Here is a 21,102-nt window from a genome sequence, read left to right as displayed (position 1 = left end):
GGTTTGAATATCTGAATAGACGTTTGCATGACCCACATTTTCCGCACTCAAATATAACACCCGAGGTTTTAACATTTAAGCCATAAATACATATGCTAGTTTTATTGTTTGTCTATTACACAATTCAAGATTTTAAGTTAATTTTGCTGTGGTTGCTGCGACTCATACATACATATATATCTATAACTATATATTTTCATTGGATTTCTAATGAATACGAGCGCCGATCAGCGTCTCTAAATTTTATGCTGCTTGGTAAGATAATTACAACTTTTTACTCGACAGCAATTACATAAGCTAGGTATATATATGCAGATTTAAAATGCATGAGTGTGGGCATGTGTTGTGTGTGCCTATGTGATCCGTCCAAACGCTCACTTCTGGCCCATCCGCCTTTCAAACTGCTCTCCAGTGAAGCGTTCAGCCAGAGGTGATTATGCCTGTGTGCTTGGATGAATGGGTGTTTTTATGGATGTATGAAGGGGCTTGTTTACTAAATGTTTAAGCGCTAGCCTTTACTACATACTAAACAACTGTACAGCTAATTTACCTTAATTATAAAATAGTTTCATTATATCCAGCATTTCTAAGGGCGTTTTGCTGACTGCGGGAGGGTGGGGGAAGGAGAGAGAGGGAATTTATAATAGCCTAATTGGGGGCGGCAACGAAGCAGCCCGTGCAGAACGGATGACAAATCAAAATCTATACTCCACAATCCATATACGCACAATCCATATCCAGCTTCAGCCTGCCTGTCCTTGCTCACTTGGTGCTGCGAACTATGCGTATGACCCTTGTGGACTATGAGGCGGCACTCTGGTCCTGTAGCCTGTAGTTTTGGAATGTCTTCCACTCACCGGTGTTGTAGTCCAGCCGGATGTGTGACTCAACCAGGCACAGCGCCGTGTTGCCGTTGTCCTGTTGTACTTTTTCCTGTAACAATTAAACATATATGTTTTAGTGCAATCTAAGACAACTTAAATCCCATTAGCAAATACGAAACTTAAAAATAATATGTAGAGCATGTGGTAAATTCAGTTACTTGTACATTTTGTTAACTAAAACTAATAGAAAAACCACAAACAAACTTATATGCGTTTTTCTGTCTTTTTATTTTAAAGGATCTTTAAGTAACAGTCAAATATCCTTACCTCTGTTTCGCCCAACTTAATGACCAGCACATTTTCGTTATTTGGGCGCGGGTTTTCCCGCAGACCCGCCATAAATCCAAGGATAAGGGCTTTGTCAGGTCGCGAGACGCGATTTGCCTTGCGGAACATTTCGTGCGCCTTGTGTACGTGTTCGTTCTAAAAGAAAAGAAGCCACAGGTTTGAAATCAAATTTTAATGAAATATGTAAATGTATCTTACCGATAAAGAGAGTCCACGTCGCTGTGGAGCCTGCTGCTGCGATTGCTGTTGCGTAGCTTGCTGTGGTTGCTGCTGCTGAGCTTGCACCTGTACCTGCACGGTGCGCGCGATCCCCGCATTCGGGTTTCCCTGCTGTCCCTGGCCACCGCTGGTGGTGGAGGTGACCAATCGCTGCTGCAGAGTCGGAGCCGGCTTGTGTTGGACCAGAATTTGTTGCTGCTGCTGGCGCGGCTGCTGTTGCGACGCCGCCGCCGCCGTGTTTGATTGGGTAATAATCGTGCGCTGCGTGCTGCCCGGCGCCGCCTGCACCTGCACCAGCTGCGGCTGCTGGCCCGGCCGTTGTATTAGCGTCAGGCCCTGCGGCAGCGTGGTCAAGCCTCCGCCCACGTTGGTCATCACGGGCCGAATTATGGTCTGCTGTTGGGACTGATAGATATAAGTGTGGTTAGTTTTTACTTATTACAATATTGTGCCCGTGGGGGAAGAGGATTCACAATGTCTTTTGCAAAGAATGTTTGAGAAAACCTTTGCGAAACCTAATTTTTACACTTACATTGCCAATGACGTTAGTGGGTTGCTGTTGCTGTACTATTACGTGCTGACCACCAAGTGAACTGGTTGGTATAAGGGTGGGCAGGATCTGCTTTCCAGGCTGTTGCTGCTGCAACTGCATACCGGTCGAGGGTGTTGTCTTTACCAGACTCGGCGGCCCAGCTGTGGTGGTCATCAGCGTGGTGCCTCCGAGTCCCTGCATGTTGTTTACATTGCTGATGGGTATTTGCTGGTACATGTCGCCGCCAATGTTGCGCAGTATAACGCCCTTCTGGGTGAGTATGATAGTCTTGTTCTTCCCGGACGTAGGGGATACGTTCAGAGCGGAGACGCCACCAGTGCCAACTGCTGATGTTGGCTGCATAAGAACCTGAGACAACTTGGGCTGCTGCGTAGCCGTCGTATTGGCCACGATCGTGTGCTGTGGATGCGGTTGTTGCTGCTGCAACTGGGCCTGCATATGCTGCTGCTGAGCGGCTTGGGAGGCTGGTTGGATGGTCACTGGTCGATTGGGTAGCTGCACGTTTTGAATGTTCAGGGTTGTCTGCCCGGGGGAAACTACTGCCGCCGAAGTGGCCACCAAAGGCGGAGGATTCGACGACACCACAGCGGTTGCCTGTTGCGGCTGCGCTTGGCGCAGAGGCGTCATCACCACGCTGGAAGTGCCCGAGGTCTTCAGCAAAATCTTGGTGGGCGTCTGACCGCTTGCGCCGGGTGTGGACGCTTGGTAAAGCGTCGTGGTCTGCGGCATAGGACGACTGTGTGAGAACGAGGTAAGCGTTGGCAACATGGGCTGTTGCTGTTGTTGCTGCTGAATCTGTTGCGGTTGCTGCTGGGGTGTGGCTAGAATGTACTGCGTCTGTTGCTGCTGCGGGTGCTGTGGTAACTGTGTCTGCTGTTGGGTCTGCTGCTGGATTTGCTGGTGTAACAATTGTTGCTGCGACTGTTGCTGTTGCTGCTGTTGGGAAGCGGCTGCTGCACTGGAGGTTCCAGCCTGTTGTTGGGCTCTCTTCGCCGGCTGTATAATAGTCTGCGATATGATCACTGGTCCGCTGTTGGTGGCCGTCTTTAGCTGGCTCAGTGGCATCGTCTTTATGGCTTGCGACGGTATCGTCGTGGTAGTGGTGGCGGCGGTACTGCTACTAGGCAAAGCCAAAGCCTTCTGAAACCAGATAAGTAAGTAAATTAGCAAAGAAAGACTAAGCTCCATTATGGCACGCGATAGTACGTTAAATATTTATCAAGGAAATTTAAAGAAATTCCTAACTAGAGGTTCGTCAATAAACCTACGCGTAATTTTATTCTTACCGCTCTTTGAGCGCTGGGCGAGGACGCCAAGATCACGGGTGTGGAGCTGTTAATCAAAAGCGGGGGATGCGTCTGCTGTGGCGTCTGCTGAACCTGCACAGTTTGCGGCTGCTGAGGCTGAGACTGGCTGCCACTGGAGGTTGCAGCTGCTGCAGCTGCCGCTTTTGCCTTGGTAGAGGTTATCTTCACAGAGATGTTGTTGGGCAGATTGGCCAACGGATTGGCCGCCTGACGCAGTTGCTGCGGGGTGAGGAGTGTAGTCGTAGTGCCCGCACTCGTCGAAGGGGAGACGCCGGTGGCTCGTAGCATTGGCTTGATGTCCAGCTTCTCCATCTTGATGGTGGTATTGCCAACGGTGGTAGTAGTGGTTCCTGCGCTCGTGGTTGCCCCGTTGTTCTGTCGCTTTTGCGGCGAACTGCGAATAAGCAGGTGCGGGGTGCGCTGTACCAAACTAGGCGCCTGTTGCTGGATAATGACGCGTTGGGAAGACGGTGAAGTCTCGATCTTTTCCAGCTTGATGCTGGCGGGTACTATGATCTCCTCGCTCTTGATCTCTATTTCTTGTTTGATTCGTTTTGGGGTGTGATTGAAGCTATTGTTGTTGTTGTTCAGTTTTGCTGAGGATTTTGGTGTTCGCGGCGTCTTTAGCTTTGTTTCTACTGGTGGTTTTCCGGGTTGACCATCTGCCACGGACGTTGAAGAGGCCTGGGCAAAGTCCAGGGTGGCTGTGGCGTACTCCGGCGTCTCGATATCGCATTCCATATTCGCTTTGCCAGACATCTCGTCGTCTTGCGGCTCTTCCAGGCTTCCAGCGCTCTGGTTGAGAAGCTGCGGTTCCATTTTGATTTCGAAACTGTTGTTCGCTGACGTGGGCGTGACGGGTGTTTCGCCTCCACTGGCCGTCGCCGCGTCCGTTGGCGAGCTGTCACCAGCATTGTTAGCTGCTGCAGTGGCCGCCGCAGCTGCCGCTGCAGCCGCCTGTTGCTGTTTCTGCTCCTGCTTCTTCTGCTGCTCCTCCAGTTGCTGCTCGCGCTTACGCTTCTTAGCTGCCGCATAGCCCAAAGGCTGTTCGGTGAATTCGATCAGTTTTATGCCGCCGTCTTTGCGTCCAGCAGGCGTGCGACTGAGATTGGGGCGTTGGGCGGCATTTCCCGGCACGGTGGCCGATCGGAATCCGGTGGTGGGCATGCGCGAGGGAATTCCCTTCAGCGGGGTAGTGTCTGTCATCTTACGGGGCATGCCTCGCGATCGCAGCGGAATTGTGGGCGCCGAAGCCTTCTTCAGCGAGGACTGCGCATCGGCGGACTTGTGTAACAATTCGGTGCGCAGTTGGGCGCTCTTCGGCTTGCGCTTCAGCGTAAAATGCTTGACGGGAGCGGGCTGCTGGCCCACCTGAATTCAGAAAGAGGATTAGTTCAGATCAGGAAGGATTTAGGAAGTTTCTATACCCACCACTGAGATCAGTGCGTTCTTGTTTAGGTACTGGCACTCCAGGGGCAGCATGCCCAGGTCCGAATGCTTGGTGACCAACTTGCGCAGGTCGTTGACCATGTCTATAAAGATGGGACGCGTGTCCTCGTAATCGGAGATCTCTGTGTTCAGCGAACTGGTCGCCGGAAAGGTCTTCATCGTTTCCGCCAGCATGGAAACCCATAGCTCTGAGTCCAGGCCGGCCACCTCGATCACCTCCTCGAGTTCCGCCTTCCACTGAAAATTGCATTCAAATTAACAATGAGTTGGATTAGGCAGATAAATTTGACAAGCCGATGCTCTAAGACACTTCCACGTAATTTATACAATAACTATACAAGTTCTGGTAGTCCCAGTATGTTTGGTTTAATCCAGTTAAAGGATTCAGTCAATCGATTTCAATCACAATATCAACGCACGTTTTAAATGAAATTTAAAAAAAAATCGTATAGGCATACATAATTAATAAAAAAAATATGGTTGTATTATTTTTAGTTAGTTGCTTACTTGATCTGCAAGCTCAACAAGAAATAAGTCGATGGAGATATGTATATTTAAACTGCGATCACAAACGCCAGATAAAACTCAAAATGCTCTCTGGGAAAGGGTACCACAAAACAAATGAATCCGCGGCCGCCCACAACAGCCCACTTACACATAAACACACCGAACACACGGGAGAGAAATACACGCACAAGTGTCAAAGAGAGAGAAATGTGTACACAAAAGTAGAAGTGGCGGGAAACGTTGCTAATATTTATTTTCACCAACCAGCTAAGTCACCAGCGGGCGAAACTGTTAAAAGCAAAGAAATGTTCTTTAGGGTCCTTCAGGTAATGAGATTTATGAAATTTTCCGAGTATTTATACATTGTTAGCAGTTTTTGTTTCAACAACGGCAAGTGTACTCCGTGTACATACGTGTGCGCGCGTGTCGCAGTATGCGTGCGTGTGCACTGGTGTACTTTTTCCATACACCAACGCCATTTCAATTCATGGGATTTCATTTACCTCCTCCACCAGACGGCGCGGGATGTGAAGGAAGCTGAGCAGGAGCTTCAGCTTGACCTGCGTTTGCAGATCGGGGAAGCACTCCTTGATGTTGCGCAGCACCTCCTTGTTCAGCTGCGAGCAGATGGAGCCGTTTATCCACGAGTCGTTCGAGGTGCCCAGTTTATTATGCAGCCACAGTGATGTGTCGCTGTCCCTTACGTTCGCCATTTTTACGAATTACGCCTGTCCGCACGCGGGGCACACACTGCAATTTATGCCAAACGATGACCCGCCCTGTTGCACGGCACTGTTTGATGGCGTTTTTCACTTTCTGCCGCGCTGCACGTCAACAAAACACACGGAAAATCCTTCGAAAAAATTGTAATAGGAAGCGCACGCACACATCAAACGCACGAAAAAAGTGTTGCCACATGTCAAACAGTGTGGACGGTGCAGTGTTGCAAAACACCGTCGGTAACAGCGCCCCGTGCAATGTGAACGTATGACGACTTCTCGACCAGGGCTGCCAACTATCGATAAATAATCGCCTAATTCCTTAGCATAGTAAACATGAACTTCTGATAAATAAAATGGAACTCCTGAACGAAGATGCACTGAACCCGGTTGCCAAGACGGCAAAGAGTGGGATGTCCACTGGCGGAAAGATCCTGATAGCGGCAACCGGCGGAGTAGGCATCGGCCTGTCGATTGTTTGCACTTCCTTTGTCGCGCCGGCATTCCGGAGGATTTGTTTGCCGTATGTGCCAGCGACGACCGAGCAAATACAGAATGTTTTAAGCTTCCTGCCCAAGAATTCGACCGGAAAATTGCTGGACATTGGCTCCGGAGACGGACGAATCGTAGTGGGTAAGTACGCTTCATCTAGTCATTTCAGAAATATCACAGATAACTTATGTAATCCCTTCCAGCTGCGGCACAGCACAACAGGGCACTACGGACAGACGGTGTGGAGCTGAACCCATGGCTGGTCTACTACTCACGCCTGGCTGCATTGCGTCACGGGGTTTCCACTCAGACGAGGTTTTTCCGGCGAGATCTCTGGAAGTTCGAAATAAAAGACTACAACTTCGTGGTCATTTTTGGGGTTGAGCAGATGATGCAGGATCTAGAACACAAACTCATCGCCGAGTGTCCACACAACACCAAGATTATAGCCTGTCGCTTTCCACTGCCCAGCCTGGAGCACGTGAAGATTATAGAGGACGGAGTAAACACCGTCTGGTTCTACGACCTCAGCAAAAGCTAGCAAGTGTTATTAAATTGGTATTTTTATTGTTTCCCTCAGTAAGAAAACAATGCTTAAGATAAATGCTCGAAGGGTTGGTCAGTAATACAAACTTTAAACCTTAAGGGAATAGAAAAACGACGAGGACATGACATGATTGGCTAGCGCTGCTAGCCGGAATACCAAAGATGAAGGAACATTAAAAGTGGAGGCAGTGAAGCTGGCATCCAGAAATGCTAAAAACGGCGACCCATGTAAATACACTTGGTGGCCTCCTCGCGATAGACATCCACGAAACCGATTCTCGAATAATAGTTCACCTGGGCGATATCCTGCTGGGGAACGCGTACGTGAGCTCCAAAGCAGCCATTTGCTCGCAGGGCGGCCAAGAGTACGGTGAGCATCCGCTTGGTTATGCCCGAGTCCCGTTCCTCCGCCTCCCGCAGAGTTCCGGAGATCAACACAGCAGGGAACGACCCGCTCACCTCTACGGGACACTGGTCCACAGCCCCGTTACCGCTGCTGTCATGATAATTGTCCACAAAGGAGGTGACGAGCTGGGTCACCTCGCCGTCCTCCTGTGAACAAACGTCCCTAGAGTACTTCTCGCGTAGTTCCGTATACCAGCACAGCTCTAGGTTGCGTCGAAATATGTTGACATCCAGAGCGGCGCAAGAATATCCAATGATACTGTTATTCTCGTCGTAGGCCACAATGCACAGTTGCGGACTGAGGGTGATATGTCCACCAATCAGCCCATCCGCCACTATGTTTGCCACATTCGCCGGCAGCGGGAACGGAATGTGGCTGCCTCCGTCCAGCTCTCCCTGCCACTGCAAGTACAGGCGAGTGCACAAATCGTTGACCTGCTGTTCATCCGAATTACAGTAGGGTCTCAAGAGATAGTAGTTGGCCGTGGGCTGTTCCGGAAGCTTGTACACAAACAGGTCGTTGCCCGAGTCCACAGGCATCAGGCGTTGCAGGTCTGCAATAAGACCGCCTCTGAAGACCCAGGGCTCCTGATCACCAGACATGAACGCCTCCTTCCAGCCCTTGCTAAACCCTGACATGTTTTAGGTATATTAGAGCACTCCACACTAAAGTATCGATCGGTTTACTTACATGTGTAGCTGCCCTCTGTGTAGGAAGACGTGTTTTGCGGGAAATGCCCGAGAGCTAGCCACTTTACATAGCAGTTGAGCAGAGACAGGGCGCCAGAAATGTCCCACACATACGAGTACAGCTCGTGACAGATCTCCTTGTTCTGGCAGTTAGCAATTTTAATCAGCAGCTCTACGACGGCGCTGCACAGGTGGTCGAACTGCTCACGGCGCTGGTGCCACTCGCTGACCTCCGGCTTGGCTGCTTTAATTGCATCGCCACCGCTGGCGGCAGTTCGGTCCTGCAGTATCACATTAGCGTTGATCTTAAGCCAATTGAATTCCACAAGCAGCTTGTGGCCGCGGCTGCCATGTTCGAAGGGCAGGTAGAACAGGTCGCAGAGGAGAACCAAATCGTCAACGGTTATTCCTTCGCCTTCTATGGTACTGAGATGGAAAATCTTTAAAAACTGCTCCTCCACATCAGTGAATTCAAAATATATACTTATTGTCGTTAGTCCTATCAGACTGAGCTTCATTTTCCTCGCGCATTTCCGCATTTGAGATCGGCGACGAAGTCCCACTCTCCACATGCATACTCTAGAACATGAAACGCATTAGATGTAATGGGTTTTCAGATGCACTATCATACTTACATGCACATCGTTAACGGACTCCATTAGAACATCGTCGGCCACCACTTTAATAGCCTCCTCCTCCCTTGGAGAGACCTGTGATGCGATACTGCTGCTGCACTCCATTGGCTCATTGACTACGCCACTTAGAGGACTAAGACTGTCATCGTCCAGCATTGTGTCCACACTGAGATTGGCCACCGGTTCCTGCTTTCCCTCTATGGTCACCTCCAGCTCTAGCCGCTCCTTCACGGAATCGCTATTTGTCTCAATTCCATTGTCATCGAACACCGCATTGTCCAAAGCCAGTTCCACGGAAGCCCCCACACTCTTTGTCTCCATAATGGGCACTGGGACAACGGAGATCGGTATTTTCTTGGGCAGCTCAATGTTGCTGGCCGCTGTGGTAGGAATGGGATTGATGATGTCATCGTTCGTGATCACTTTTGTGGGTGAGACCAGGGAGTTCATTACTGGATTGGAGATAGGAGTCAGCGAGGAGGTCACAACGCTATAACGAAAGATTTATGAAAACTACAAAGTAGTTTATATTTAATTGTATACTCTTCTTACCAAACATCAGCCAGAGCCTGAAGTTGGGTGGTGTTGACCGTGGGTGGAACCGTCCTCGAGCTCGTTGAGGTGGTTGTTGTGGTGGTGAGACTCATGCAGGTGTTAATGGAGGGTATGATGGGAATAATGGGCATCACCATTTGGACTTGAGGCTGGGGCTTTGTAATGGGTCCCCAGGCCTCCTTTTTCATGAAGAATTCCGGTAGCCACTCCGTAATAGCGTTTCTTTAAAATGATTTCGATTGTCAGCTTTGCTCGAGTAATGCAGTCAGTTTTACTCACTTGAGAGCCACACGTGGGTGGTAAACATTCTTTGAGAGAAACTCCGCCGGGAGGTCATCATCGTTTTCAGTCTCCAGCTTAATGTCTGCACTTAGCGAGCTGTTCACTTTGGAGTCCAGGCTGCAGCGCGACCAGAAGGCCAACGAATGGATAGCAACGAAATTGCCGTAGAATTCGCAGTTCGGATTGGTCATAACACCCCGCAGGTGGGGAATAAGTTCCGGCGATCGACCGCTGTACGGCCCCATGAAGACTCGCTTCTGGTCGTAGTCGTTAGCATGAAGATTATCCCAGATGCACGGCGGACGGCGCAGCACCTCGGTAATCTCCTGAATCGACTCAAGAGATATTGTCTTGGAGATGACCTTATCCCCCGTCCACAAAATATCAATCTCGTTGTTCAGCTTGGAGCCCAGGGTATTTAGGTACTCCGATTCTTGGACCGTGGGCACCGCTCGCGAGGAACAGTATTGGGTAGGGCAGAAGAGGAACCTGGGGCTGTCCAAGTGCGTGTATATCTCGTTGGTGACAGACACGTGGGCGTTTGCAAACGTCTGAAAAACCTCCTTGTCCGCCTTCGACAGCTCTGATTCGATGTCGTCAAAGAGCAAGGCGTATGCTTCGCAGCCGAACTGCGCAACCTGGTCCAGCTTGCGCTTCAGCGTTGCGATCTCCTTGGGGCTGCTGTAGGTCATGTCCAGTCCAGGTGATAGAGCGTAGTAAAAGGTGATGCCCGCCTCCTTGGCTGCTGCAATCAGACCTGCAAGAAAGCCACTTAACCAAAGGACTTGCAGAGTTCAAAGGTTAGTTACTGGACAGGTGATCCGCCTCCTCAACGGTGTACAACTCGCGCCAGTAAGCGCGGTGCTTGTAGTCGTCCTTCGGCGCATACATGTATGAAGGACTAGATCCCATGCCCATAGATTTCAGTTTGCGGAACAGGTCTTTGCGCTGCTCCGTCGTCCACGGTCGGCCGTAGAATCCCTCGATCACGCCGCAGATAAACTGCCGCTTGCCATCGGCTTGGGTGCCCGCTTCATCTGCCATTTCTAATAGGCCGAAGGTTCGGATGTGGCAATGTGCGAGGACCAAATAAGTCTTTTTTTTTCTTCTCTCCTCAGGATTTGTATATCGTTAGCCTCGGACAATTGCACCTTATGCTATCGACAATCGATAGATGCGTGGATAGATAGCCATGTCGAATCTATTATCGATATAAATTTCGTTTTATAAATAAACAAGGTGCACCCTGAAACAAGAAGAGCCTTTAAAATACTTTTAAAAAGTAACCTCTAACCTGCTCAATCAGTGGATTGACTTAGTTTTTTAGATCTGTGAAGAAACTAATGGAAGGAGTTATAACTTTCTAACCAATTAATTTATTTTAGGCCGGACGGAAAATGTATTGAATAGGCCGGTTTTTCAAATGTTTATAGTAAGTTTTACCGGCTAAAATACCATAGTATTTTAAATTCTTGCTTGAGAGTACGGTCACATTGGTCTACACGTGCAATTGGATTGGCCAAAACAAACCCAAACAGCCGAGTAAACAATGAATAACTTCGAAATTCGGGAGTTGCCCGGCAAGGTAAGTCAAGTCCATACTCTACCCACACCTTATTATATATGTATATCCTCAGGGTCGCGCCATGATCGCGCTGAAAAACTTCACGACAGATGAGGTGATCTTCGAGGAGGAACCGTTCGTGTCCCGGCAGTTCTCGTGGAACGTGGCCTACGGCTACGCGGCGTGTGACCACTGCATGCGGCCGCTGGAGACGGTGTTGGAGAATGTGCGCCGCCTGGCCAGTGATCCCCAAGTTGAGGTTCCCCTGCTTCAACACGATCCCACCGCCCAGTGGGTGGCCCAGTTCACCCAGTGTCCACGATGCAAGGTGCGCTACTGCTCCGAGGACTGCCTGATGGAGGCACAGAAGCGCTACCACCGCGTGGCTTGCATGGGCGCCTTCCGCTCCGACGACACACATCCCATCAATGTGCTGAACGAGACCTGGAAAAAGATGCACTATCCGCCCGAGACGGGCAGCATCATGCTGATTGTCCGCCTAATGGCTCTCTACCAGCAGAGCACCAAGAAGGCCGAGTTCCTTGAGCAATTGCAGTCCTTCCAATCGCTGATTGTGAATCGCGAGCAGAAGATCTATCACAAAATGCTGGGCGAGAACTTCGAGCAGCAGATGGAGCAGTTGTATCTTGCGTTCTGCAATGCTTTTTCGGGGGAGGAGTTCTCCATGGTATGCATATCCTCCCAGGGTGCGTTGAAATGTGAATACATTGTTTATTTTTCAGTTTAAAACGCCGGATGCCTTCAAGACATTGATGGCCATCCTAGGAACCAACAGCCAGGGTATCGCAACCAGCGTGCTCTCCCAGTGGGTTGTCAAGGTGTCCGATCTGCCACTTCCGGATTCGGAAAAGGCACAGCTCGACACGGTCATCGACGGACTCTACGCCAAAGTCGGAGAATGTAGCTATTCATTAAAGCACCTTGTAGGAAAATTATGCATATAAAAATCTACCCGACAGTTGCTGGCGAATTCCTGAACAACGAGGGCTCTGGGCTATACCTGCTCCAGAGCAAAATCAACCACAGTTGCGTGCCAAATGCCTGCTCCACTTTTCCCTATTCCAATGACATTATTGTGCTGAAGGCCTTGGCTCCCATTCAACAAGGCGACGAGATCTGCATCTCCTACCTGGACGAATGCATGCTGGAGCGTAGTCGCCACTCGAGGCACAAGGTCTTGCGCGAGAACTACGTATTCATCTGCCAGTGCCCCAAGTGCCGAGCCCAAGCGTCCGATCCCGACGAGACCAGTGATGAAAGCGAGGACGACGACGAAATGGACGACTACGACGATAATGACGACATGAACTAGACTAAGCCACTATTATTCTTCATAGATCGAAAAATGTTTATTCGATTATTAGTTCTTATGTACGCAAAGATTGTAGAATATATGTTAAAGATTTTGAAGAAGTGTGGAAATAAGTTTGAACATTATTAAGTTGGTGGACACATATATAGGTTAATGTGGGTCGCCCTTTTTCAATTTGCTATTGCAAACAATGAATTGTTGCTCTTTCCAAACCGCACACTACGTGTGGAACATGCAAGTGCATAGATTAGATAGTCATACCACGATCACCGTCCTGCCCTCCACAACGTTGCCCAACACTTGCTTAGTTTGTGAGCTTTATAGCGCTTTATTGTAGATGTACATACATATGTGCAGCGGTTGCTGCAATACGCATGCAGAAAGTTAACTCGGATTTCACCAGCCATGAAGCGCACATTAATGTTCCTGGTACTGCTTCTGGAAACCCTGCACCACACTTGGGGGCTGTACTTCACAATGAGAGAAACGGTTCAAAAGTGCTTCATCCAGACTACGCCCGATGAAACGGATGTGCTGGGTACAGTGAGAAACCTATCTTCAAGTCTTGGGCCACCGTGACTGCTCCACTTGACTCCTTTCAGTTCACTACGCCTTTGAGGTGGAAGATTCAAGCTCAGGCGGCTTTATGCCCGCGCCGCCTGGCCTTGGAATGCATGTGGAAGTGAGGGATAGTACGGACAAGGTTGTCCTTTCCCGCGTCTACAAGTCGGAGGCTCGTCTTAAGTTCACAACCCACTGGCCTGGTGACCACCGCATCTGCCTGCAATCCAACAGTTCCGCGTGGTTTGAAGGCGCTCTTTTACGTGTCCACTTGGACATTGAGACCGGCGAGCGGACTGTGGACTACGATAACGTTCGGCGGGTGTACAACCTGGACTACATGCAGTTGCGGATTCTACAGCTGATGAATCAGGCAAAGGATATCTCCAGGAATCAGAACTACCAGCGTTTTGAAGAGAAACTCTATCGGAGGACATGCGATAGCATATACTTCAATATAGTATGTTTCTCCGTCGCTCAGGTCGTAATCCTGCTACTCCTATGGGCCATCCAGTATCATCTGCTTTTTAGGAAACCTTCCTTGTACCTTGCGTACTGCCAAGTCCTCTGCGACAGCGAATTGTCCAGGGTAAATACATATACGAAAGGTCCTAGTTTACTAACCGAACTATAAGCTCATTTAACTAAATAGTTGAGGACACCAGAGGCGTTTAGAGCACTCATCTCCATCGTGGGTACCAGCGTTCAAGGTCTAACCTCCGAGGCCTTCACACAATGGATCAGGCAGTTTGAGAATCCGTATTCAACGTATGAGCAGCTTCTTATGTCCGATGAGGTCAAAGCCAAAGTAGAAGAATGTAAGTTGATGCGTTACTTAAAAGTCAGTAGATAACACAACACCCTACCCACACAGTTGTTGGAAAATTCCTCTGCAAGCCAGCTCCGCAGGTTCCGGAAAATGTTCAAGGCAGCTTGTACGCCTCCAATGTCCAATTGGCGAAGCTTCTGTCCAGCGCACAACGAAATCGCAGTGTACACTTGAAAGATGACCACACCCTGCTGGTCTGCGAGTGTGTAGATTGCAAGGCGGGGAAATCGAACACAGCTGATACGCAATCTTGAATTGTTTTGTTTATGTTACTTTACCAAAACATCGCATCTAAATATAAATTTAATTTATAAATGGCTAACATATCTCATCAGGAGCTGGCTTCCTCGCCGCCGGCGGAGATGGGAGTCAGGTTAATCAGGTTGTTGCTGCTCTCGGCCAGCTCAGCGATCGAGACGCGTCCGCGTTGTTTTATGAACTTGGCAACGGCAGAGAGCTCCTCCTCGGAAACGTAGATGAACTTGCCGCGGTCGTCGATAACGCCTGTGAGGGTGCCATCGGCCTGCAGCTCCTGGATGCGGTCAATGACCTGCTGCGTCTTTAGTTTAAAGGCCACGGCCAGATCCTCTAGGACAACTACCTTGTTATCCCTGATGTACTGTATGAAGTCGGCCAGGAGGCTGTCCTGCTCGTCGGCGTCGCCCTCCTCGAAGCCCTCTTCCTCCACACTGAAGGCGGCCTTCATCTTCAGGTACTCCTCGTGCTCCTTGCGCTCCCGCTCCTCCTTGGCCAGGCGCTCGGCCTCCACCCGCTTGCGCTCAACCTCAGCCTCAAGGTCTTCCTGCTGCTTGCGTTCAGCCTCCTCTTTTGCCTCCTTCACCTTGCGCTGTTCGCGGTCGTGCAGCTCCTGCTCCCGCTGCAGCCGTTTTTGTTCCTTGGCCTCCATCTTGGCGCGCTTCTTGGCGCCCATTTTCTCATCCAGCACCGCCCCCTGGGGCACACGGGCATCATCGGCATCGACCTGGCCCTCATCCTCGTGTTCAGAGTCGCCGGGGGCCGCAGGAGCACCAGCTGCCGGAGCAACCTGACCCGCGGGAGCCGCTGGAGCATTCTGGCGCAGCCGGTTGCGCTGATTTCGAGCTATTTGGGCCCGACGCGGCATACCCTCCTGGACGCGCTGTGGGACGCCACGTTGAGGGGCTGCAGCTGGCTTTGTTTCTGTTTTGGGGTCAACGTTTTAATCGCCAGTTGGCTCATCCAACTCTGCATCCGACTCACCTGGGGCGGCGTTTTTCTTTTGCAGCAGGTACAGCGTAATGATCACCACCAACAGAGCTGTGGCGATCCCCACGAGAATGATCAGCTCCATTGTGAATATGTTCGGAAGCCTACCAGCCTGGTGCGCAATGCTTTTTGGCAAAAAGTAAACGTCAACAAAATCACCATATGACTGCGGGTCAAGATAGCGACTATGAGTTGAAGCAGTGCAGACAATTTAGCCATTTTGTAGCCAGATAAGAATATATAATAAATTTATATATGTATATCTAATAATGTAATCTATATATATATATTAATTAAATAATATTTTAACAAGTAATCTATTTCTTTACTACGTTGATAATTCGGACGAAAATAAATATATATCCCCTTCATTGACAACTCGCCTGTTGAAATCCTATGAAAAAATAGCGACAATTAAGTCGGTAAGCTTGTTTAGCGGGAAAAAAGATTTACTTTGCCCGGTACGAAGTGATAAAAAGTTAATATTTATTTTCTGAAAGTAAATTAGGGAAAGTAAACTCTGTCCTGTGTTTCTCCTTCTCCAATAACTCAACACAATTTAAAAGGACTATTTAAATTTTTTGAATTTAAGAGTAATTGGGGACAACTCAATTTTAACTTTCCTAATACCCTATTCCGGATAAAAGCTCCGCCACAGCCCCATATTAAACACAATTAATGACTTGTACTGTACTATTATTTAATAATCAATTACATCGTTTAAAATTTAAAGACATTCTAATGTAATTTGTTGTTTTGTTTTCGTTTCTTGTGTGTATATATCAACATCTTGTTAACAGCTTATGTTTTTTTGCTTTGCTTTTAGTTGCTTGTTGTAAAATACATAATATTTCATAATTGTAATAATATATCCTTAACAACTATTAATATTCAAATATAATGTTCTCTGCTTTATCATTAATCTTGTGTTTTGGGGTTCTTAGTTATTGTTTAGCAATTGTTTTATTTTTTTGTATCTGTAGCAGCTGTATCTCTTTAGCATGTGTTTAAATTAAGGGTTAAGGTGTAGGTTTAGGTTTATTCACTAACCAACGCCATTTCTCGCGCCGCGGGCGTCAGTGACTGGCCCAAGGCGGAGGCAGCGGAGACGGCGCTGCTCAGCCCATCGTCCTCGTCGTCGTCCATCGATGCCTTCTTGCGCTCAATCTCCGCTAGCGCTAGCTGGTCATCATCATCACAATTGCTGCGCTCGACCTGGTCGGCGGATTCTTCTTCTTCGTGCGCCTCATCGGCAAAGGACACTTCTACGGGGCTGTTGTTGCTATCACCATTAGCTGTCGCAGCCGTCGTCATCTGGTCGTGCTGGTTGTTGTTGGCCTTATCCTCACTGGCGGACTTGTTGTTATCACTGTCGGCATCGTCGATCCTCGCCGGCGCCGGCTCCTCCTCGGGTATGTCCTCGATCAAGCTGCGATTGCCGGATCCGGCTGATGGGCTACGAGGCGGGGGCGTCGTCGTCGACGCTGCGGCTGTCGCTGGTATTTCCACCTCAGCCACTTTGCGCAGCAGAACAGGATCGGAGGCGCGCAACGAGCTCTCTGATCCACCGACGCCCTCGCCGCTAGGTCGCAAAACAAGGTAGAGCAGGATGTCGGACAGCGAGATGATGCCGATTACTTTGCGGTGCTCGTCGACGACCACCAGTCGATGTACTTCGGCGCGGACGATGCGCTCCATGATCGTGTACAGTGACTCGTCCAGATTGCACTTCTGCACGCCCTCGAACCACTCGTTTCGGTGCTCGTTGGCCTTGCGCAGCGAAACATCGAGATCGTTGTAGGTTTTCTCGGCGGCGAGATTCTGAATGAATAGAATATTTTTATTATTATTAACTATTATTATTACTTACTTAATAGCTTATTATTGTTAACGTATATTTCATATTTAATCCACCTTACATATTCACGTATGGGTAATCTATGTCATTTTTTTTTAACAATACAATATTTATTGCTTTACACTCGAATGTCCAGACTTGTATGTTGAGTTTATGGATTTACATTGGTTTGGCATAACGAGGTCAAATTTTTTTTGATTGATTCTTTTTTTTATACTTTTAAGAACAAATCTGAAATTCCTGAACTATTTGAATCTGTCTTACTATTCATAGCATCTTGAAAAAGCAAATACATTTGTAAAATAGGCAAAAGAACTTTGTTTTTTATAACACGTGCTAATTTTCCATCTAATCCCATAAATATTATCTGATCTATCTGTGAGCGCTCAGAAGTATACTTACAATCACATCAAACTTTGCATAGATGTCAACGAGGCGACCATCGGAATCCACCAGTGGCAGGGCTGAGACCCGTCGCTCCACAAACTTTTTAAGCGCCGTGATGATGCTCGTCGTCTCGTCGGCGGTCTCGATGTTGTTGTAGGTGCCAATCTTAAGTTCGCGCAAACTCTTTTGCATGTACGCGGGCTTTGGTAATTCATTAATCTGCGCACAGAAAATTCCACATTACTATTATGCTATTGGGCAACAAATGCAAATCCCAGAAACTCACGTATAGGAAGAGGAACCTAAGTATGCGTTTATGTGTCAGGATGTAGAGGACATTGCCGGTAGCCGGATCGATGACGGGCAGGCGATGTATGCGGCTGTGGATGAGAATTTTGATGGCATCGTAGAGGGACGCATCCGGTCCAATGCTGACCAACGGCATCACCTGATTGTGCAGCACACCTAGCAGAGGATACAATTTAGTTGGGATCACCGTATGCCAATGTGTGTGTTCACTTACTTCGCCACGTGTCCAGTTTGTGCTCTTCCAGCTGCTCCATGGACGCATTTGGCGATTTGTAATACATTTGCAGGATCTTGATAAAGTCCGTGATGGTTAGCATGCCCACGAACTGTTGCTTCTCCGAATCCCAGAGCGGTGCCGCCCTCACACCGTTGTAGACCAGGGCGTAGAAGGCCTTCTTTACAAGGAGCTGGGTGTCGAAGACAACCAACTTGGCGGAGGTGGGTATCAGATCATAGCACTTGTGAAAACGAAAGAACTTCACGAAGATCTGTGAGTCGTCCTCCTCTGCAGAAACAAAAAGAAACGTCGGTTAAATGATGGATTGAAGCACGATATGGGCTGAAATTTTGGGGGTCTGGGATGTCCACCTTTCTTTAGCAACTCGGCTAGCAGGCGCTTCCAGGCCTCAGAAATCTGCTCGAACTCTTTGATGCTCTCCAACGGATAGCAAAGGACGTCGGCCGGGCGACCGTTGCCACCTCCGAGTACCAGACGACCCGCATGATTCGAGTAGAAGTGCAACTGTAACATGCGTTATGGGTTCCCACTCTGCTTCAATTGGACTCTTCACTCTTGCTTTTTGTTTATACCGAAGTTCAGTGTCGCATTACGCTAGACTCATCCGATCCGATCTGATCTGGTCTTCTGTTTGAGGTCTGTGGACGCTAGCAATTAACTGGGCTACTCGATTTGCTCCGCTAATTGATTTGCCTAATTGATCGACCGACTAGCTAACAGACCGCTAACAGTCCGCTAACAGAGCAGCGCCGCTCTACGCACTTCTCACTGTGGTAAGCTAAGGCAGTTAAACCATAGCCGAACCCAGAAATAGAACAACCGTTGCCAATAAATTTTAGGGCGCACGCGTTTCGTTAGATTAAATTAAGACATTTTTAATTAAAATAAATTTAGCGTACGACAAAAGCAACCGAAGCAGCCACAGCTAAGGCAAACACATCCAAATAGAACAGATTCGCCAAATTGTACAACAATAAATATTATTTCAATTTCCATTCAGACAAAGAGAAACCAAGTGAGAGGGACATAATGTAGACGGCTATGGCACAATGTAAACAAATAAATATTGAGGCGGGGCCAAAAGGTGTTAATCAAAAACTATATAAAATCACAGGGGCTGCAGATCGTTCTTGTCAGGGGTCTGATAAATGCAAGCCAAACATTCACCGATTCAGCATTTGTCGGAGCCATTATAGCGACACACAACAGATATTGGGACAGGCAGTTGTGCCAAGAAATTAATTAACCGCAGCATAAGACCTCAACACTGAAATTTCGAGTGTTTGCAGGGATTATTGCGCTTCTTTTGCACAAAATGTCTCGGAAATCTGTTTTAGAAATAATAAACTTGAAGTCAACTTCAAGTGCAAAAATTATTTTCGTTCAATTTACAAATTGGCAGGTTAATTTTTGCCCAGGAGGTTTGGTCTGAGGTTTTATTTGGCACGAACTCACATCAAAGTAAATTAATGATTTATCGATTTAGAAACAAATGCTGAAACATATGCATTAATAAGCGGAAATAATTCTAAGGTAATGAACTATACACAAAGCCTGCCGTCCTAGAGTATTAGATTAGCGTAAATTTTGAATGCCACTGGTAAAAGCATTTCCAACAAATTATCCGGATGATATCCACCACAATATAAGCAAACAGACAAACGGAAAGTTTAAAAACGACCAAATATAATATATAAAAAAATGAAGGCCAGATACCGCGCAAAGAAAATATATACATCGAAATAAATTGTAAAATATTTGGAGCTATATGCAAGCGGCAAGAGATTTTCCCGACTGAGCTGTGTAAACATTTAAATGTTGTTTAATAAATGGAATTTACTGCGGTTGCCGGGCGGCGAACCGTTTGCCCAGATAAAGAAAGTCAAGGGAAATCGAGCTAAAAAAGCTTGTCGATATCGGTGAAGATCTCTTCAATCTTTTTCGTACTTTGTTGCTGTTTTGATTGGTTTTTTAATGCATATATTCAGTGGCAAAGACAAATGTAAATATGGTTTATCGTTTTCGATTCAGACCGCTTATACGTTTTGCGTCGCTTTTGACAGGGACCACGGGCCACACGAGTTAATTGAAATGCACCTTGGCGTTGTGGCTTTGTTGAGTATTGTGCTATTTCTTTTTTGCCGTGCGGGATCAAAACAATTGAAAACCCATTTTCGCAATGGGTGGCGATTGTGGGGAGTGGGAGGCGGCGAAGCGGCGAGGGTGGTTGCGATGGTTAAGTTGCTTTTGGCGTCGCGGCGCTATTCGAAAATTCTTAACGAATGACTAAGAGAGAAGCGAAGACCTTCGATGGGTCGTCTTTGCTTGCAGTTGGTCGGTTGGATTCGATTGCTGGGTTGGTAAGTAAATCCTACGGCCTGGGCAGTATCCATAGACGCACATATAGACACGTATAGATCGCGAATGGTTCCTGCTGCCAATAATTCCGCACGGAAAGCACACGGAATGGAAAATAGCCGAACTTTTGTCGTCTGCCCGTCTTTCGTTGGCGACGTTCTAAACCATTCGAAATTTTATCATAAACTGATCTGCAGTCTGTTTTGGTTTCCATCTCCTCCTCCGCTCGCTGGCTCTCTGTGGCGGAAAAGTTTTTCGTCAGGGAAAAGCGCACAAACAAACAAATTATAGACTGAAATAATAGTGGAAACGCTCTGAGCTTCTGCTCGCAACTAAATCGAAAAGTTCTCAGAGCGTTTAATAAATTGAATATAATCTTTGCTGAGAGATCGTTTGGATCGGATCGGATCGGCTGGGAATTGACGTTAATGAGGATCATGAAATGTCTGAAATTGCCAACCAATTACCTGCACTGTTTTCCCTCCTCTCGGCTCTCATTGTGCCCTCGCCACAGTTGCGTATTTTTCACCGAGTGGTCTCCGGCGTACTTGGAACTTATAATTAGCTTTGGTAAAGAAGAAAAGCTAATATACATTTTTGGGGGTGTGTTCGGTTCTGATTAGAAACATAAAGAACAGAAGTCTCCACTTGTTTTCTCGGGAATGAAAAAACTATATGTGAGTTCCTATTCCCTAGCGATTATATTGGATGTCGCATTTTAGGCAGCCCACGCCAATATTCAAATAGGATGCTAACATAATCCCCGTTAATTACGACTGATCTTCTTCAACTTCAACTTATCTTTTTCTTCGCCTTTATACATAGTACATATTATATTTTGGTATATCAGATTATATTATATTCTGGCGATGCCGTCGTGTGCCCAACA

General features: G+C 47.8%; 7 protein-coding genes across 15 annotated transcripts in view; 3 read left to right on the top strand and 4 right to left on the bottom strand.

Annotated features, from left to right (window-relative positions):
- Positions 1-82: 82 nt before the first annotated feature.
- On the bottom strand, positions 83-6,139 carry LOC120454124 (negative elongation factor A). Of its 2 annotated transcripts, none has more exons than XM_039639163.2 (7): positions 5,711-6,139; positions 4,683-4,937; positions 3,231-4,622; positions 1,924-3,081; positions 1,371-1,796; positions 1,152-1,307; positions 83-933 (listed from the first exon to the last, which is right to left on the bottom strand). In XM_039639163.2, exons 1-7 carry the CDS (start codon positions 5,918-5,920, stop codon positions 802-804), a joined length of 3,729 nt encoding a protein of 1,242 aa, XP_039495097.1. In that variant the 5' UTR covers positions 5,921-6,139; the 3' UTR covers positions 83-801. The 2 variants fall into 2 exon arrangements, with proteins under 2 accessions (XP_039495097.1, XP_039495096.1); XM_039639162.2 differs by having other exon boundaries at positions 1,924-3,084; positions 5,711-6,137.
- Positions 6,140-6,145: 6 nt separating this feature from the next.
- LOC120454127 (ATP synthase subunit C lysine N-methyltransferase) lies at positions 6,146-7,001 on the top strand. The gene is made up of 2 exons (XM_039639166.2): positions 6,146-6,559; positions 6,622-7,001. Exons 1-2 carry the CDS (start codon positions 6,283-6,285, stop codon positions 6,957-6,959), a joined length of 615 nt encoding a protein of 204 aa, XP_039495100.1. The 5' UTR covers positions 6,146-6,282; the 3' UTR covers positions 6,960-7,001.
- LOC120454125 (protein O-GlcNAcase) lies at positions 6,964-10,698 on the bottom strand. Its single transcript, XM_039639164.2, has 7 exons — positions 10,341-10,698; positions 9,529-10,288; positions 9,247-9,471; positions 8,695-9,184; positions 8,544-8,638; positions 8,061-8,485; positions 6,964-8,001 (listed from the first exon to the last, which is right to left on the bottom strand). Exons 1-7 carry the CDS (start codon positions 10,573-10,575, stop codon positions 7,175-7,177), a joined length of 3,057 nt encoding a protein of 1,018 aa, XP_039495098.2. The 5' UTR covers positions 10,576-10,698; the 3' UTR covers positions 6,964-7,174.
- Positions 10,699-10,969: 271 nt separating this feature from the next.
- Positions 10,970-12,560, top strand: LOC120452435 (SET and MYND domain-containing protein 5). Its single transcript, XM_039636662.2, has 4 exons — positions 10,970-11,116; positions 11,169-11,783; positions 11,839-12,016; positions 12,076-12,560. The coding sequence occupies exons 1-4, from the start codon at positions 11,081-11,083 to the stop codon at positions 12,426-12,428; spliced, it is 1,182 nt and encodes a 393-aa protein (XP_039492596.2). The 5' UTR covers positions 10,970-11,080; the 3' UTR covers positions 12,429-12,560.
- Positions 12,561-12,695: 135 nt separating this feature from the next.
- On the top strand, positions 12,696-14,133 carry LOC120452436 (transmembrane emp24 domain-containing protein eca-like). The gene is made up of 4 exons (XM_039636663.1): positions 12,696-12,966; positions 13,031-13,578; positions 13,642-13,807; positions 13,864-14,133. Exons 1-4 carry the CDS (start codon positions 12,834-12,836, stop codon positions 14,070-14,072), a joined length of 1,056 nt encoding a protein of 351 aa, XP_039492597.1. The 5' UTR covers positions 12,696-12,833; the 3' UTR covers positions 14,073-14,133.
- LOC120452437 (DDRGK domain-containing protein 1) lies at positions 14,060-15,240 on the bottom strand. Its single transcript, XM_039636665.2, has 2 exons — positions 15,058-15,240; positions 14,060-14,997 (listed from the first exon to the last, which is right to left on the bottom strand). Exons 1-2 carry the CDS (start codon positions 15,146-15,148, stop codon positions 14,150-14,152), a joined length of 939 nt encoding a protein of 312 aa, XP_039492599.1. The 5' UTR covers positions 15,149-15,240; the 3' UTR covers positions 14,060-14,149.
- A 502-nt stretch (positions 15,241-15,742) lies between these two features.
- Positions 15,743-21,102, bottom strand: part of LOC120454662 (5'-AMP-activated protein kinase subunit gamma-1) — a 67,947-nt gene continuing 62,587 nt past the window's right edge. For 6 of the 8 annotated variants that reach the window (XM_039640167.2, XM_039640165.1, XM_039640172.2 and 3 more), the window contains 4 exons: positions 17,832-18,122; positions 17,595-17,773; positions 17,324-17,527; positions 15,743-16,884 (listed from right to left, as the gene is read on the bottom strand). In XM_039640167.2, the coding sequence (XP_039496101.1) occupies positions 16,102-16,884; positions 17,324-17,527; positions 17,595-17,773; positions 17,832-18,122 (1,457 nt within the window). In that variant the 3' untranslated portion in view covers positions 15,743-16,101. Of the gene's footprint in view, positions 16,885-17,323; positions 17,528-17,594; positions 17,774-17,831; positions 18,123-18,205; positions 18,693-20,160; positions 20,386-21,102 lie in introns of those variants that run through there. The other 2 variants (XM_039640173.1, XM_044006465.1) reach the window with 2 other exon arrangements.

This window comes from Drosophila santomea, chromosome 3R (genome assembly GCF_016746245.2).
Source record: "Drosophila santomea strain STO CAGO 1482 chromosome 3R, Prin_Dsan_1.1, whole genome shotgun sequence".
Lineage (NCBI taxonomy): Eukaryota > Metazoa > Arthropoda > Insecta > Diptera > Drosophilidae > Drosophila > Drosophila santomea.
Note: the sequence above shows the minus strand (reverse complement) of the source record. Positions and strands in the feature narration are given on the sequence as shown.

Bases quoted from the DNA above. Each gene is read 5' to 3' on its own strand.
- LOC120452435 (XM_039636662.2), top strand. From the start codon at position 11,081: ATGAATAACTTCGAAATTCGGGAGTTGCCCGGCAAG. The intron at 11,117-11,168 runs GTAAGTCAAGTC...GTATATCCTCAG, and splicing joins TTCGGGAGTTGCCCGGCAAG to GGTCGCGCCATGATCGCGCT. The intron at 12,017-12,075 runs GTAGCTATTCAT...TCTACCCGACAG, and splicing joins CTACGCCAAAGTCGGAGAAT to TTGCTGGCGAATTCCTGAAC.
- LOC120454124 (XM_039639162.2), bottom strand. From the start codon at position 5,920: ATGGCGAACGTAAGGGACAGCGACACATCACTGTGGCTGCATAATAAA. The intron at 3,085-3,230 runs GTAAGAATAAAA...ATCTGGTTTCAG, and splicing joins CGCCCAGCGCTCAAAGAGCG to AAGGCTTTGGCTTTGCCTAG. The intron at 934-1,151 runs GTAAGGATATTT...TAATTGTTACAG, and splicing joins TTAAGTTGGGCGAAACAGAG to GAAAAAGTACAACAGGACAA.
- LOC120452436 (XM_039636663.1), top strand. From the start codon at position 12,834: ATGAAGCGCACATTAATGTTCCTGGTACTGCTTCTGGAAACCCTGCAC. The intron at 12,967-13,030 runs GTACAGTGAGAA...GACTCCTTTCAG, and splicing joins CGATGAAACGGATGTGCTGG to TTCACTACGCCTTTGAGGTG. The intron at 13,808-13,863 runs GTAAGTTGATGC...CTACCCACACAG, and splicing joins CAAAGCCAAAGTAGAAGAAT to TTGTTGGAAAATTCCTCTGC.
- LOC120452437 (XM_039636665.2), bottom strand. From the start codon at position 15,148: ATGGAGCTGATCATTCTCGTGGGGATCGCCACAGCTCTGTTGGTGGTG. The intron at 14,998-15,057 runs GTGAGTCGGATG...ACCCCAAAACAG, and splicing joins AAAGAAAAACGCCGCCCCAG to AAACAAAGCCAGCTGCAGCC.
- LOC120454125 (XM_039639164.2), bottom strand. From the start codon at position 10,575: ATGGCAGATGAAGCGGGCACCCAAGCCGATGGCAAGCGGCAGTTTATC. The intron at 9,472-9,528 runs GTGAGTAAAACT...ATCATTTTAAAG, and splicing joins CACCCACGTGTGGCTCTCAA to AAACGCTATTACGGAGTGGC. The intron at 8,639-8,694 runs GTAAGTATGATA...TTCATGTTCTAG, and splicing joins AGTCCGTTAACGATGTGCAT to AGTATGCATGTGGAGAGTGG.
- LOC120454127 (XM_039639166.2), top strand. From the start codon at position 6,283: ATGGAACTCCTGAACGAAGATGCACTGAACCCGGTTGCCAAGACGGCA. The intron at 6,560-6,621 runs GTAAGTACGCTT...AATCCCTTCCAG, and splicing joins AGACGGACGAATCGTAGTGG to CTGCGGCACAGCACAACAGG.